The sequence below is a fragment of the Lathyrus oleraceus genome, chromosome 1, assembly GCF_024323335.1.
Source record: "Lathyrus oleraceus cultivar Zhongwan6 chromosome 1, CAAS_Psat_ZW6_1.0, whole genome shotgun sequence".
NCBI lineage: Eukaryota > Viridiplantae > Streptophyta > Magnoliopsida > Fabales > Fabaceae > Lathyrus > Lathyrus oleraceus.
Window position 1 is genome coordinate 99250592 of NC_066579.1, and position 17521 is coordinate 99268112.

General features: G+C 40.9%; 1 protein-coding gene across 1 annotated transcript; it reads left to right on the forward strand.

The window, feature by feature from the left end:
• Positions 1 to 8978: 8978 nt before the first annotated feature.
• Positions 8979 to 15478, forward strand: LOC127119225 (uncharacterized). The gene is made up of 3 exons (XM_051049429.1): positions 8979 to 9352; positions 11117 to 11185; positions 13570 to 15478. Exon 3 carries the CDS (start codon positions 13616 to 13618, stop codon positions 15164 to 15166), a length of 1551 nt encoding a protein of 516 aa, XP_050905386.1. The 5' UTR covers positions 8979 to 9352; positions 11117 to 11185; positions 13570 to 13615; the 3' UTR covers positions 15167 to 15478.
• The last annotated feature ends 2043 nt before the right edge of the window (positions 15479 to 17521 follow it).

Sequence of the window (17521 nt, forward strand, 5' to 3'; positions counted from 1 at the left end):
AAGGTATAAAAAAATTCTTGTCAAAGGAAGCAGTCAGAGGTATTCCCAAGCTGAAAATTGATGATTCCATTGAGGTATCATTCCATTGTTGGAATATCTCGATTATAATATCCAAGATATTGTTCTGATGATTCCCAGAGAGTCTTGATTGTTTCGTTTACCCCACGATAACCTTTATTACTGTACTTCTCACTGCATTTTCTTTTTTCATTTCATCTTTGCATCTTGAAGGACAAATTCGGTGTCTTTATGTATTTAATCATTTTTCACTATGAATGTAAGAAGAGTATTATCATTCATACCTTCTAGTTTAAAGTAATTAAATAAGGGCATCTGTTGTACCCCAATTTTGTCATAACTTTTTATTTTATTTTTAGAACTCCATGTTGTAATGCATTTTATACCATTTACTCTAAGTATTGAACATTGGGTTTTGCACATTTCTAAGACTAGTCATCTAGGGTTAACCATTTGGCCTTTGGCCATGGTCATCTGTGGTTAGACTTTGAGTCTTAAAGTTATGCATAGCATGCCCTCATCCTTTTTTTCATTCAGTTATGTCTTAATTTCATTTGAAGTTTTCATTTATATTGCGATAAAACATGTTCCAAAGTATGGGGTTATTGCATTATTATATTGAAATAGGATTAAGCTCATGTTATGTAGTGTTTTACATTAACTTTGATTACAAGTTTTTGTTGATTCTAATTTGAGACAAAAGGGGGTTGCATTCTTAGCCATGAGGTTAGTCCATGTTTAATTTTGATATTTTAAAAAAGAGTTTAGACTTTCCATTTTTTTAAACCTTATGAGCAATGGACCTTGAGGTGGGAAGGTATGGATTTGAGGACTTTTTGAACCAAGCTTATCAAAAAGTATTATGTGAAAGTTTTTCAAATACATTGTTAAGTTACAAAGAATAAAAAACAAGACCAAGTGAAGCAAGATTCTTTTTGTTATTACTAAACAAACAAGTTATAGGTGGTTTCAAAAGATACAAGAGCATTCTTATGCACCAAGGCTACATAAGGCCAATGTTTGAATCTTACAAGGAATTACCAAGGTTGTTAAAGAGGTTAACATGATTATTTACAAGACAACAATCCTAAGGTTTAAAATGGAAGACCTACACTAGGGGTGAATGACCATTTGTATACCAATCTTGGACAAGCGACTCTATTCTTTCTTCATTTGAATGCTTGGTGCAATTCTTAGCATGGCCTATATTCAACCTACAAAAACACCAAAAACAACTAGCAATTCAAACTCAAGAGTACACATTCACTACATAACACAACAAACCCTACAAATTTCTCATAAAAAATAGTTGAGGATTCAACTACATTAAGGTTAAGACCTTTCGCCTTTGCTTATAGGGATTCAAAGAGTTCACATTTCAAATCTGTTTGTTGTTGTCTCTCACTCATGAACGCCTTTCCCTCATCCTTGCCAAGATCGAAATTCTGATGCACATATCTCCACACCCATTTCCTCGTTCAAACGTATGCCAAAAAAACAAAAGGAAACAATTAGTACATCACAACCAGTACAAACACAATGCAGAGGGGAAGATTTGAAGAAAAAAAACCAAATAAATTCAACTGGAGAACATTCAGAGTTAGAATTGGCCACATTTTTTTTACAACAACAATAGTAGAATAATAAGAACCAACATATTAGGGACCACGTCAAATATCTCAGCATACACACAATAAAAAATAAAATGTACGATTGCTCAAATAATGCAACAAGAAAACGCTAATAATTCCAACTCCTGAAACTTCATAAAAAAAATCAGAGTACTAAAGGATTATCTAGAGTTCCCTATCGAAACTTTGAAATAATTTGAGCTAAAAAACCCTAATCAATAGAAACCAAAGTTTTGGAAAACAAAGAAGAAGAAGAAGAAGAAGAAGAAGAAGAAGGACTTGTTAAAGTACATAAGAGAGAAAAAGGACTTATCTGGGTATCGTTGGAGGAATTTCATCGGACTAGCTCCGGTTAGGTAAAATAATTTGCGTTTTGCTCCAAATTATGGTACCTTCATGTTCGCCTTGTTGAACTGATTAAAAACCCCTTGATAATTGCACAAAATCACCATTATTGTTGATTTAATTTCAAATTGAGGGTTCATGTTTTGACTTGTTCTTCTGTTGTTCTTGTTTTGATTGGATGTTTAGAATAAGTTTTATGTTAGTTTTGTTGTGTTAAGGTTCGATTTTTGGGGGTTTTGAAGTTTTCGTTTCAGATGAGGGTCGATCCGGGTGTTTGAGTGAGATTTAGGAGAAGGTGAGGCCAGATTCGGAATCCTCGGCCGAAAACAGAAGAGGTTGGTGTTTGTCGTTTTGAGTTTTGAGGTGGAGGTTGTCGCATTACGCGAAAAACCAGCGGGAAACGAAGACAACAGAGCCGCCACCGTGCGTTATTTATCCCAAAAGAGGGAAGGGAAACGCTCGAAGTAAACCTGGAAAAAGCATGGTCTCGCGACCAAAGAGAATGGGATCGGGAGTCGGTTATGCGAAGGGAAGGTATTAGCACCCCTACGCATCCGTCGTACTCGACGGGATCCACACACAAAAGGAAGGAATATGGTTGCTAAAATACTGCTCAAACATCAAACAAACACTGGCTGAAAGAGACACAAGAAAACAAACTGAAACTGACTCGGCAGGATATCGCATCCTGGGCCTACTTAGTCTATCAGGCATAGACATCAGAGTCAAAGTAGTTCGTACTGGGGGAACGACACATGCTCGCTAGGATGTTGCATCCTATGCATACGTATCTCCTTTGGACGAAGGAGAATCAGAGCATTCGTAGCTCGGCTAACACGCACACAAAACCACACAAACACGGGCAAACATGGAACCCGATTGCCAATCGCTGGACTTACATCAGCTTCCGAACCAAACACACTCACACTGGAAACCAGATGCCACTTGATGGACTTATACCGGACTCCAAGCACACAACAAGAGGATGTGGAATGCCAATCACTGGGCTTACATCCATCTCCTAACACACACAACACAAAACAAAACAGGCGCCTGGAGAGATCTGCTCATCTCCTGCCTACGTACCTCATCTGGTATGAGGATCAGGGCGACGTAGTTCCCCTACGAAGGGATACAGGACTAGCCTAACCAGATAACAGAGGGAGACACAACTAGGGAGACTAACTCGAGCCTAGATGTTATCATGCAAAATCATCCCTAAGTCAAGGTTTCTAGCTAACTTGCACAGGAAGCAAGCCTATCCTAAAGCACAAGCAATAGCAAACAATCACAAACAGCACACACTATATGCACACAAGTGAGGCTCAAACAAGGGTGGGGCTGCAAGAGCAAGCCAACTGTACAGGGTGAGTTTTGCTCTTAACCTTGACATCGAGAGCCAAGGTGAAGCAGATGAAAGGTGAGTGAAGATGAGACTTCACAGCTCTTATCCCTGGCCAGGGAGAGCTTCAGACAAAGGAGCGTGGGTTCAGAATGTGGGAACCCTTCTACACTCAAGACACTGACTCAACTGTACAACTGTACAAGATCTTGGGTTACTGTCCTCAATGCGTTAACACAGTGGTATGAGCAGAGGGACGACTCAACAGAATAGCGGGAGATAGATTGCATATCTCTTTTATCCGCCAATTGCCTCATAGAGGTCTTTACCTGCTTGGGGACAAAAGTAAACAAGCACAAACATCGCCTCTTAAGGAGGACTTCAGACAGGTGCCTGGCCAAGTAACAGGCCAGGTCTTCCAGACTACATGGAGACAAGAGATTCTACCTCAATGCTTAAGCAAAGCAAAGCAAGCTAGTTCTCAAGGAACTAAAGCGACTATGGTACCTGAAATCAATCAAATATAATCAGTACCTCAATCACAAAGTCAAAACAGACAAATTATGAACCAACAGACAACACAATCAATCATGTGTGCAAAGCACAAACTCAAAGCAAATGAGTTAGCATCCTACAAAACAAACCAAGTTAGTTCATCACAATCAAATAAACCAAACTCAATCAACTTGAATTAAACTTTCCAAAGCATTTTGCTTCTTAACCTGAAAAAACAACTCAAAGGTGAGAAGTAAGACCACTAGGACAAGCCTAGGGTCCAAAGGAGATGAAAAATTCAAAACAGAAAGTGAAAATTGATCAAAACCAAGATTAATCAAACAAGAATAGAATCTAATTGGCCTCACATCAAAACTATGCACCAAACCCATTTCATAAGCTAAACATGTCAAACTATGCAATTTGGAATCACATTGGAGCAAACAGAATGATTACAATCAAATCAATACCAAAACAGCTCAATAAACTCCACAAAAATTCCAGCCTAAACATAACACATTTAATGAGCAGCATATCAAATTTCATGATATTTGGACAAGTGGAAGTAAGGAAATTAAAATCAGGAAGTCATGGTATGCAAAAATCAACCCAAGCTAGGTCACAAATGGAGCATCAACTTCAAGCAAATGTAAAACAGTGGAAACAAATGATAAATGAATGGGACCAAAGCCAAAATGAAGTTAAACATGTTAAGAAACACTCCACCAAATTTCATCTTCATATGATAGGGAATGAGAATTTTACAAGTCATGTAAATTGATTACTCAAGAAAAACCTAAAAATGACTAAACAGCAAACAAAAATCCCAATAAAATAGGAAATTGATCAAAAAATCCTACAAAAAATCATGATTAAACTATACATACAGATGTAATCACATGCAAAAATCCAGGGCAAATGACATAGCATATGCATGGAAACAAAATTCATGAACATGGCATAACATAGTGTGACACAAATTGTCACACTCAACTTGATCACATCATATCTCTCTAACCAGGGAATCAAAATTAGCAAACTATATACCAAAATCACCAGGAAAGAGTCAAGAACATGCATATAAAATTTCACACATTTTGGATAAGGCATCAAGATTTCATGATCAATATGGCAAAACATATACACATGGCATACATGGTCAAAGGCATTAGGCAAAGTCAAAAAATCCACCAGGCACAACTTTGACTATCATACCTAAAAAAACTAGAGAAAATTTGGAGATGAATGCAAAAAACCTCACTCAAATTGGAGCATCCATGATTTAATTATGATTTTTTGAAGTTTTGATGCAAAAATGAAAAAAATTATTTAACATTTTAAATGAATTAACATGCGTCAGTGGCAATCTCGTAATTAAACGGAGCCAGGGGCAAAACGCAGCGTTCAATTAAAAGCGGTGGCGTCATGCTATTGGTCAGTACACGCGGTAAACAGAATTTCAAATTGAAGCCAAGGCAAATAAGATCAAAGCGTGTTTTGGAACGAAAATTCGCAGTGCTGGACGCGTGCATCATCGTTGCAAACTGTTCATCATCAACATGACTTTTTCTCACAAAAAACTATCATGCCATATATGGTTGGAACCGGCATTCAACAAGGATCACGAATATGAACATGAAATTGTCCAGAACTCAACATACAAAAAGATACGATCAAGAAATGTTTTGATGTACAAACTTTAAATCCAGATTTCTTGATGATTATTGGATGAAATCGCACGATTCAAACGTCATTCTACTCTATGTTCAATGCTCTACCTAAACCACATGTTGATTTCAAGAATCAAAAGATTCGAAATCTCACCTTATGATGAAGCAGTTCTTGATTCTGGTGTTTTTGAAGCTCCAATGGCATAAACAGGTACTCTATGATGATGTAGAAGGTGTATGGAAGGTGCAGCTCAGCTCAGAAGTGCTTGGACCAAAAGAATTTCGCAAATGCCATGTGAAGCTCCATGTTGCAACAGTCACAATTCAAGCAGTTTTTCCTCAAGATCTTGCTCAACAGATCTTCTATAGCATCTCTAGATGATGATTCATGCAAGGAACTAGCAAAGCAATGGTGAATTTCCAAGGAAAAGTCAAAAAAAGTTGGAAGAGAATTTGAGAGAATTGGTGATTTTTCTATTTGGATCTGAGAAAATGAGATTGTGATTAAGAGTTTCTGTTACAATTATGCCTTTATACCACATGTTAATCCAAATGTTAATCAAGTTTAGGCAAATTGGAAGTGTTTAAGCAAAATGCATTTTTCATGTAATTGGCACAAATGCCCTTTTCATTATGCAGTCAATGTAACAGTGTAATTGCAATGCAAACAAGTCCAAAATGACATTTAGAATGTGTTGGAAAAGGTTTGAAGTGCAAATGACATGTAATTTTGAAAATCACTATTTTTCCCACCAATTTTTAAATGGTCCACTTGAAAAATGACCTTTTTATGTGTTGATTTTGGATGAAATGTAATGATGCAATGTGATAGTACATGTCAAATGTGACTTGCTCAAAAAAGAATCACCCAATTTGGCCAAATGGTTCAGGAGTTATGGCACTTTGAATTTCAACATTTTCTGAAAATGATTTGATCATAATTTGCCAACCACACATGAGAAATGAGTGTTCTTGGACTTTTTGGAAAGGTGAGAACAAGATATTCAACTTTCATGTTGGACAAAATTCCATTTGAAGCTTGTATGATGAAGTAATTTTGAGGAGAAGAACTTTCCATTTTTGGCAGTTTCCAATTACAGGTCACCTGCCATTTTAGGAAACTTTTCATCTGACTTCAAATTCTTCAACCTTGATCTTTGATATGTCAAATGAGACTTGTATGGACATGAATGAAGCCTTTCAAACCATCTCCCACCTTCCAATCCATAAAATCAAGCACAGTTGACCACAGTTGACTTTCTATGGTTCCAGATGAAATTCAGCTTGACTGTTGAGCTTTGATCATCCAATCTTGGGCCAAACCACTTCAAAATGATCACATAATCATATGAACTTGATAAATCAACCCTAGGGCTTTGTCTCAATGGAAATTGCACATGCTTGATTGTTTGACCCGATCTCCTGACCAGTTGACCTAATCTGTCTGAATGACTTGCACTTGGGCAAAAGGCAATGCAAATGTTATGCAATGGACTATGTTACGTTAATGACCTAATGATGAAAATGTATGTACAATGGTAAGTGCAAATTTGAGGTGCTACAGAGGTGTGTCGGAGAAGAAGGTGGTGCAGCCGTTTGTGGTCAACAACCATCGTCTTCTCCGATGGGGTTTGGCCAGAGATGGGTGTCTCCACTTGCAGAGCGAATGAGCTATAAAGTGAAGAGAGAGAAAGCAGTTCATAAAATGAACTAATTTTCTCTAGGCCAGGTTTAAATACCTGAGCCTCGTTCATTGCATGGAGGCCAAGTGGCCTCCCCTTGCTCGACCGCGTTTGTGTTTGATTGTTTTCCAACCAGACGATTGTGTGTAGACTCCCCATGCTCCCTTGTCATGCTCTCTCATCACATCCATTCAGCTCGCTTGACCAAGTCAGATATATGGATCTCACGGTCAGGAGCGTTTCGCCTAAGGTCAACAGGGTTAACCGAGTCCCTAGCTTGTTCTACTTGCTATTGGGCCTCCGATTCGGGCCCAAGAGTTGTTTCAGGTTGTTTGCAACCCCATCTATCTTAATTGTTGCGCCTAGATTTGGGACTACTGTAACACCTCAAAATTTGCCCTCCTCTCTTGGGACTAGCATTAACATATTTGCATTTCATTTTAGGACATTAGGCATTTCATGTTGCATATCATGTGGTTACATTATGCAAGCCATTCTCCCAAGTCTTGATCAGAAGATGAGAAAGTCAAAAGTGCAAGCCTAGGTTACTGACTGATCATGGCCATCTGAGGATTGGGGCTGTGGATTAGGGTTTCATGATTCTCAAGGGTATTGGTCTTCATATTGATTGAATTGATACATCATCATCATCATGGTTGGATGTCATCAGAAGATTGAAGAAGATTCCTTGAGATTAGGGTTTTGACCACAGGTCAACCCTAATCAGTTGTATTGGGCCAATCAGGGCTGGATCAGGAGATGAGGTTTCTGATGGTTATGAGGTTCATTTTGTGATTATATGGTGATTATTGAGGCTAGGGTTTCACCCTTGAGCCATTTCAGTTGGAGATTGGGGTTCAATTTGATCTATGCATTGCCAGATTCATCTATCAGATGAAAAGTCAACTGTGGTCAACTGTACATGATCTGATGGATTTGGAGGTGGAAATGAGTTGGATACACTTCATTCATGTTGGAACAAGTGTTGAATGACATCTCAAAGCTTAAGAAGGAAGAAAATCAAGTCAGGACAAAAACTGCCAAAAATGGAAAGTGACTTGTAGCTGAAGTTTCCAAAAATGGAAAGTTTTTGACCTCAAAAACAGAAGTCCAAGGAAGCTTCAAATGAAAAATTGTTCAACATGACAGATGTAGATCTTGTTCTCACCTTTCCAAAAAGTCCAAGAACTTGAAAATCCAATGTGTGGTTTGCAAGATATGGCTCAGTGAATTTCAGAAAAGACCGTAATCAGGAGGCCATAACTACCACATACTTTGTCCAAATTGCAAGTTCTTTATATGCACAAACTCCATTTGACATGTACTTTGAGGGTGCATCATTGGATTTTCCCAAAAATGGCCAAGGCAAAAAGTCACTTTTCAACTGGACAGCTGAATTGGACCAGGGGCAAAATCGTCCAAATGTCAAAATAATTGGAATTTTTGAATGGGACTTTTTCCAACACCTCAGGAATGGCATTTGGAGTGTGTTTGAATATTCATTTCATGCATAGGCCTTTTAAATTGAGATTTGGCTTGAAAAGTGAAATGGTGAAAATTGGTCATTTTGCATACACATAGTGAATTTGAGAATGGAGCAACCAATCAGCATGGGACAAGTTCCTACAGCTCATACATGATATTTAGGGGATGTGTGAGGTGTCAAAACAGGTGTCAATGAGCTGGCTATGGAATTGACAATTTTGCCCTTATTTGCACAATTACCATTTTCACTTAACATGCCATTTAACTAATCAAGTGGATTAAGCATGGATTAGGCTCACATATATAATCAAAATCACTTGCTAATCATAACAGAATCATCATTTCACCAAAACCAGATCAAGAACCATTCCAATTCTCTAAAACCCTCAAGAACTCTCCAAAACCAAAATCCACAAATCTTCACCAATCTTTGATCAAATTGCAAAATTATTGTTGCATTGATCTTGTAATAGCCTACACTCCATCTGTTTCTAGGTTTCTTCACCAATTAAGCCTCGAATCACCACTGTCCAAGCAAGCATCTCCAATGGAAAATCGGGAATTCGCATGCTAGAAGTGGAATCAATTGAACCTGAACCTGGAATTCAACTCATTGAAGCTTGTTTCACATCTGTTTTGGACTTAAACGCGTGAAGAACACCGATTGCAGCACTGCCATTGCCGGTATGTCGAAAATTCGAATCTCCTGTTTTGTTCGATTGATAGATGCTTTGTGTAGTGCGTTTCATGTAGAATTCAGTGATGTGTTTAGTTTTGAGAATGATGAACCGTAGGCTGCGCAATCTTGATTTGAAAGTATGAATGCGAAACTTTAAACGATCGATCCGGTTCATACAGTTCGATTTAGGTTGATTAGGTTATATATTCATGATCTATGCGTCGAGACCTTTCCAACGGTTATTAATTTGTGAGATTTGGTTGAGAAATGAGCAAAGTCGAAATTGGAAGTGGATGATGAACATGAACGTAATGCCGCGCGGTGAAGAAGACGAGCCTGGGAATTTTTTCCTGTTTGATTCACGTTTCAGGCTTTTCCAAATTCAAAACATGTTACCGCGTTACTGTTCCTATTTAATTATGAATCTGCCATTGGTTAAATTATTTAATTAATATTAATTTGTTTAATTATTAAAAAATCATTAACACATTAAAAAAATCATAAAAAATTGTAGAAAAATCAGAAAAATATGGAAATTTTTTATTTGACTTTGTTGTTGAGTTTAGAATTTGTTTGACCTATTGGTCAAAGTTGTGCATGGCAAATATCTTGTTTGACTTAGACTTGTTTCACATGTGTCCATTTTTGATACATTTCACCAATTTGATCACGAAATGCACATGCCGTTAAATAAATTCTTGAAAATTTTTGTGGTGATTGTAGACAGGCCAATGATTATTTATATGTAAATTTCATGAATTTTTGATACCTGGTTAGAGAGCAGCAAATTCTGGAACTTAGGTGTGACAATTTGTGTCACACCTCTTGATGTCAACTTGTTGAATTTAATTGGATGACCTATACATGTTGGAATTGGCTGAAATTTTGCATGATGACTTGTTGACATGTTAGGATGCTTGATGAACTTTTGTAGAATTTTTCACTGCCTTTTCAATTTAATCTTGATTTTTCATTTCTGGTTGTTGAAATTGCAAGCTCATGTGATACATGTTGGTAGATTGATTGGGAAATCCTCATATTGTATTGTATGGCCATGAAATTTGATATGCATGAACTAGACACATGTTAGGACCTCCCTGTTTTAGTCTCATCCATTTCTTTTTAGTTTCCAATGAGATATGAATTTTTGAAGTGGATGTATGCATTGATGGTGTGAATTGGAGCATGAAATTGTGTCTGTTTTTGTTGATTTTCATTGACATGGTTCCATTTGCCCAATTGAGCTCAAATTTGACATGGTAGACCTTGATTGACCCCTGTTTAGGTGTATTAAATTTGAGATTTTTTGATGTGTTTTGGCATGGCTTTGAATGCAATACTTCTGTTTGTATATTTGGTGCTTCATTTGAACCAATATGGATTGTTTTGTGCATGAATTGAACTTGATGGATGATATAAACATGAGACCAAGGATGTTTGCTCTTGTTTGATGTTAATTTGATGTTGGATGGTGGATACCTTGCTGTTTTAATTTTTTTCTTGCTTTGGGACCCTAGGCTTGGCCTAGTGGTCTAGTTGCTAATGTTTGCTTGGTTTTTCAGGATCAAAAGCATAATGTACATGGAGAATGATACCAGTTGATTTTAATTGATGTTGTGGATGTTTGTACACTAACATAACATTGTTTTGTAGGTGTTGGAGCTTGGGCTTAAGCCTTGGGCTTGTTTTGTGTTGTATTGTTTAAACTGTTTGATTGTTTGCTGTATAGTTTGTCTGATTGAGTACTGACTGAGTTTGATTGTTTCCAGGTACTTTAGTTGCTCAGTTCCTTGTGAACTATTGCTTTGCTTTGCTTTGCTTAAGCAACTTGCATAGAGGTATAATTCTCTAAACTTCATGTAGTCTGGAGACCCGGCTGTTACCGGGCCGGGCAAATTGTCTGAAGTCCTCCTTAAGAGGCAATGCTTGTGTATGTTTATTTTTAAGCCAAGCAGGAAAAGCCCTTCAAGTAAGGCAATTGGTGGAAGGTAGGGACAAGCAACCTGTCCCCCACTATTCAGTTGAGTCTTCTCCTTGCTCCCATTACATGGTTGTAGCATTGAGATCAAAAGCCCAAGATCTGTCGTGTCAGAGTCATCGAGTATAGAAGGGTTCCCCTATTCTGGACCCATGCTCATTTGTCAGCTCTCCCTGGTTAGGGATAAGAGCTGTGAGGTCTCATCCTCACTTCATCCTTTCATCTGCTTCACCTTAGCCTCGTAATGGCAAGGTTAAGAGCAAATCCAGCCCATACAGACGACTTGCTGAGGCAGTCAAACCTGATTGATTGAGCCCCTTGTTTGGTTATAGTGGGTGCTATGTGGATATCTGATTGACATGTTTGTTTGAGATGCCTGTTCTCATTTAATGTTGATATATGATTGTATGCTTGTGTGCTAGCTTCTTTCCTGGTTAGGTTAGTTTGCTTATGCAAGTAGGATAGAAAACCGAACTTAGGGTTAACGATGCATGACAACATTAGGCTCGAGTCTCAGCTCCCTAGTTGTGTGTCTTTCCCGGTTTCTGGTTAGCAATTTAGTCCCCTTCAGGGGAACTACATCGCCCTGATCCTCGTGCCAGACGAGGTATGTAGGCAGGAGGTCGTGCGAGACCTCTCCGGGCGCCTTTTTATTTATTTGTTGGTTTGTTTGCTTTGTTATCTGATTATGTATGTTTGGGTTCGGATGCCGACGTAAGCCCAGTGATTGGCTGTCGGGCTCCATGTTTGCCCTTTTGAGTGTGTTTTGGTTCGGATGCCGACGTAATTCCATCAAGTGGTAGTCGGGCTCCATGTTTGCCACCCTTATTTGTTTGTGTTGTTTTGTGTTGTTTGGCGTGCGTAAGCCGAACTACAGTGGCTCTGATTCTTGTTCCAGACAAGATATGTAGGCATAAGGTGCGATACCTTATCGAGCCCGTTCCTCTTAACCCCACCTGCGTTCCCCGTGTGTGTGTGTGATGTTTAGCAACCTTTTCTTTTCTTAGAACGTGGATCCCTAGGAGTACCTAGGACGTGAGGGGTGCTAATACCTTCCCCTCGCGTAACCGACTCCCGAACCTTTTCTCTCTGGTCGCGAGACCATGTCTTTCCAGGTTTCTCTGAGCGTTTCCTTTCCCTATCTTGGGATAAATAACATTTAGTGGCGGCTCTGTGTGGTTTTATTTTCGAGCTTCGCCGGTTGATTTTTCGCAGGATGCGACAGCTGGCGACTCTGCTGGGGATTATCTGGATGTAGACCTATGCTGGTCCATCGTCCCTAAGCGAGTCCTTCCTAGCGTTCTAGGATTGGTTTTGGTTGCTTGTATTGTTTATTTATTGCATTTATTATTCTAACCCATGTATATACTTGCATTAATACGTGCATGCATCATTACTGTCATGTTGCCATCTTCCTCTGCAGGTGGTTCTGTTACTTTGGGGTGGGTGTTCTGAGTGGGGCTAAAACCCAGGCCCGAGTATACACCTAGGATTAGCGTGGTCTCACGTCGCTCATGTGTCGGTTGGGCATATTGTTGCGACGTGACATACCACAAGTCGGACGAGGTTCATCTGAGAAGTGCTCTTCCAGTGGGGTTCTCCACTTTGGTTGGGTTATCTCTTTTGGGCTGTTGACTCTGATGACCGATCATTTCCCGGATCTTTGGTTTAGACGATCTTAAGGGAGCTACAATGGCACACCCGCAAGGGCAAACCCATTGAGTATCTCCGCCCGATTGTCGAGACTATTATCCGCCTTAGGATGACCTGTTTAGAATTAACCTGTGAGGGGAGGTTGATTTGTTCAGAGGCATAATCAGATGGTGACCTTTTGAGCTGTGATTCAGAGACATATTTATGAGTCAGATTTATGGTTATTTGTTGCCGTGACGCCGGAGTGCTGTCTGTGATTTATCAGTGGGGATCCGTTTATTTCGGATTCCCCGGGCCGAGATATTTATCAGTGGGGACCCGTTTATTTCGGATTCCCTGGGCCGATTCAGATGGTGATGGTGTGTCTGATCAGAGACCAGTGGTGATGATGATGTATCTGTCTTCCGTTTATTTCGGAACCCGTGGGTCAGAATTGTGATTGTGTATTCCTCAGATGGTTATGATCAGTTCAGAGCCCAGATTCAGTGCAGATGACCAGATGGCTTGGAGGATGGCAACGCATTGCATTCATTCATCAGCATCATTGCATCTTGCATTAATTACATCTAACACATGTTTACCCATATGCAGGGACCCTTTGGATCGAGATCTTGGCTGAGAGACTTTCTATTCAGAGATGAGAAGACCCGGCTTGAAGGATGATGTTGCTTACAGTTTCTTTGACCCGGATATCAGTGTGCTGAAGGATATGATAGCGTTGATCACTCCTGACCATGTGGGGTTGTTTCGTGAGGTGTATGGGGGTATTCTGAAGACAGTTTTCAGGCTCATGGATAGAGACAGGAGTGCCATCCATACTCTACTTCAGTTTTACGATCCTGAGCTGAGGTGTTTCGTCTTCCCAGATTACGTGCTAGGGCCGATGTTGGAAGATTATGCTGATATTTTGAATATCCAGATCAGGGATCAGGTTCCTTTCCGTGTTACTAAGGAAGAACCTGATATTGGTGGGATTTCTCGTGCCTTCTATCTGAGTCCAGAGGTTGTGAAGGGTAATCTGAAGGAGAAGGGTAAGTTGCCTGGTTTTCATCTGAGTTTCCTAGAGGCTAAGGCTAAAGAGCAGTCAGAATTGGGGAATTGGGAAGCTGTCTGTGCTCTGGTTGCGGCGAGCATTTATGGGATCATTCTGTTTCCGAACCAGAAGAACTTTGTGGATATCAATGCCATCCGCTTGTTTATTCGAAGGAATCCTATCCCTACATTGATTGGAGATGTCTATTATTCGGTTCATAACCGGAATGAGAAGAGGCGTGGGGGTCTGATTCGATGCTGTGCGCAGTTATTGGTCAAGTGGTTTATGGGTTACTTGCCATCCAAGGGTGCTTTTGTTCTTCTGGGTCAGAATGTTAATTGGGCGACCAAACTGATGGGTTTGAGGGCTAAGGACATAGATTGGACTCACAGCAGCGGGGTTGGCCAAGATTTTATTTGCAGTTGCAGGGGTTTTCCCAATGTGCCACTTATAGGGGTGCAGGGTTGCATTAATTATAACCCGACACTTCTTAAGAGGCAGATGGGATTCGCTATGGAGCTTCCACCATACAAGAGTGATGTTCAGGAATCTGTGTACTTCCCGGTTGAGGGTAATCAGGATAGGGTGAAGCAGATATCCGATGCATGGCGCAGTATTCAAAGGAAAGGCAAGGCTTCTTGGGGTAGGGCTAACAACAGATCTTTTCCCTCATTCGATGATTGGCTCAGAAAGAGAGTGGAACTTACTTGTCTACCGTTTCCTATGGTCGATCCGTGGTATCCGTTGGTTGAGGAGACTCCTTCTACTGTCAGTATGGATGAGTTCTTAGAGATGAAGCGGGAACGAGATCAGCTGCTTGCAGAGAAGACGGAATTGGAGATGAATGTTGCTCGGGTTCAGAGAGCCAATCAGGAGCTCAAAGCAAAGATGGAAGATCAAGACAAGCGGCATGCCCTGAATGCAAAGCGCTTCGAGATGGATACCGCCTACTATGGGAAGGTTAGTCAGGCTTTGGCATCTTCGGCAAAGGAGCATGATATCACTAAGGAGAACCTGTTCAGAGCATCAAAGGTGATAGAAGATGAGAAGAGGAGGCAAATCCTAGTCAGGGATCAGAGGGATGAGAGAGCCAGAGTCCTCGCTGCAGAGTGGGAGGCGGAGAAAGCAAAGATCAGGGCCGAGAGAGATCATTAATGGCAGAGAGAGACCACTACTTCAGACAGATGAAGATTCATCAGAAGGAAGTTGGAAGACTACAGCAGGAGAACATAGAGCTCAGGTTCGCCGCAGAGTTCGCAAGGATGGAAGGCGAGATAGGGCCATCTGCGGGACCCTCATCCAGTTAGATCTTTCTTTTGTTGTGAATTACCGTCAGGCTTGTTGACGGAATTCACTTGTCTGTATTTCTTTCCTATTCTGGAGGATTGTATCTGACCTTATCGGGTTGATGTATGACTATTGCACTGATTGTGCACTTTTGCTATGTGATGGTGATTTTTCATTCAATGATTGGTTTTCAAGCTTTATTTGCTTTGCTGTATGCACTCTCACGAGCACACACATGGTTGGGGGTATCATGCTAAATCACATATCTCCGATCTGCACGACAAAATCAAACACTGCTAATCAGAATATTGATGCCGGATTATTATTTGTCTCGATGATGCCAGGGTCGAGAGACAGAGTGTCCTTCATATGGATATGCACTGCATACATGCATAATCATGATAACTTGTGTTTTATTTTGCAGGTGACTATTACTAACGTGTTTGTTTGTAACCAGGAATCATTGCTCGCGCTCGAAGAGTAGTACCCCTGCACTCAACTCGCCCTCACAGATATTACACAAGAAGAAACACTCCCAGACTCATGGAGCTTCCCAGTGCTGATATGCTGGAATTGAAGGAGAAAATGACCGAACTGATCAATATAATGCAAGGTTTTGCCATTGGTCAGAAGGCTCTCGCAGATAAAGTTGAGAAACTCGAGCGGGTTTCTGCTCAGAACAGTGGGGTCAACCTGGATGGAGTCTCCAACCAGGGGCAGGGATCTCGTGATGGTGGAAAGAGGACAGCAGTTGGTTTGGTGAATAATGCTGGTGCTGCTGGTCAACCTGGGCCTAGTCAGAATATGAAAGACAACTTTGTGCCTCCGTTTTATGGGTTTGACGAAGATCAGGAGGAAGATAGAGAGGCTGACCAGTTCTCTATGCGAAATGAGCCTTTTGTGCCTTACGACATTCCTCCTCAGAATAAGGAAATCCAGCTGCTGGCTGAGAAAATCAAAGTGCTGGAGAGCTATGCCACGCCTGGGGTGGTAAATATGTCCAACATGGGGCTGGTGGAGGGGATTGTAATCCCTCAGAAATTCAAGGCGCCCGCATTCGACAAATACAATGGCAGTTCTTGCCCGGAAACTCATCTCCAGACATTTGTCCGCAAAATCTCAGCATACACCGCGGATCAAAAACTGTGGATGTACTTTTTCCAGGACAGCCTGTCTGGAGGCTCCTTGGAATGGTACACCAAGTTGAGATCGTCCGATATCAAAAGCTGGCAAGATTTGGGAGATGCTTTCTTTAAGCAGTACCAGTTTAATGCAGATATGGCTCCGAGTCGTACCCAGCTGCAGGGTATGTCTCAGAAACATAATGAGGGCTTTAAAGAGTATGCGCAAAGGTGGAGAGAGTTGGCTGCCAGAGTTCAACCTCCGTTGGTAGATCGGGAGATGTCTGATTTGTTTATGGGGACCCTGCAGGGGCCATTTGCTGAGAGGATGGTAGGTTGTCCTGTCACCAACTTCTCCGACATTGTGGTGGCGGGGGAAAGGATAGAGAGTTGGTTAAAGCTGGGCAAAATTCAGGGTGCGTCTTCTTCTTCTTCTGGTACGAAGAAACCATTCGGCAATAATGGTGGGCAGAGAAAGAAGGAAGGAGACACCAGCGCAGTGTACACGCAGCGCGGACCCGGTAGGGAACGTTACTTCCAGCATACCGCTGCGGTAACAATTCCTGCTGAGTCTCATTCAGCACAACCGCAACAGCAACAGCAACAGAGACAACAACCCTTTCAACAGAGACCACAAAGGGCTGGTTATCAAGTCCGGGGCAGAGCGCAGGACAGACAATTCGATAGGCCTCCGGTGACCTATGCCTTTTTGTTCAAAAAGTTGATGGATTTGGGCCTTGTGCAAACTAGAACTCTGGCACCTTTGAGACCTGATCAGAGGCCAGCCAGTTATGATGAGACTGCGAAATGTGAATTCCACTCAGGTGCGCCTGGGCATAATATTGAGAACTGTAAAGCTTTTAAGCACACAGTTCAGGATTTAGTGGATTCCAAGGCTATTAATTTTGCTCCATCCCCCAATGTCAATGCAAATCCCATGCCTGCGCATGGTCAGAGGGGGGTGAATGCCATCTTTGAGGAGAGCAGAGTGGGGCTGTTTGAGGTTGGTCAGCTGAAGACGCCTTTGATTGAGGTCAAAAGGCAGTTGTTGAGGAATGGGGTCTATCCGGGCTGCGGATCTGATTGTGCTGAGTGCACTATT

What these genes read in the sequence shown, in the direction of transcription:
- LOC127119225 (XM_051049429.1), top strand. Translation starts at nt 13,616, where the DNA reads ATGAGAAGACCCGGCTTGAAGGATGATGTTGCTTACAGTTTCTTTGAC.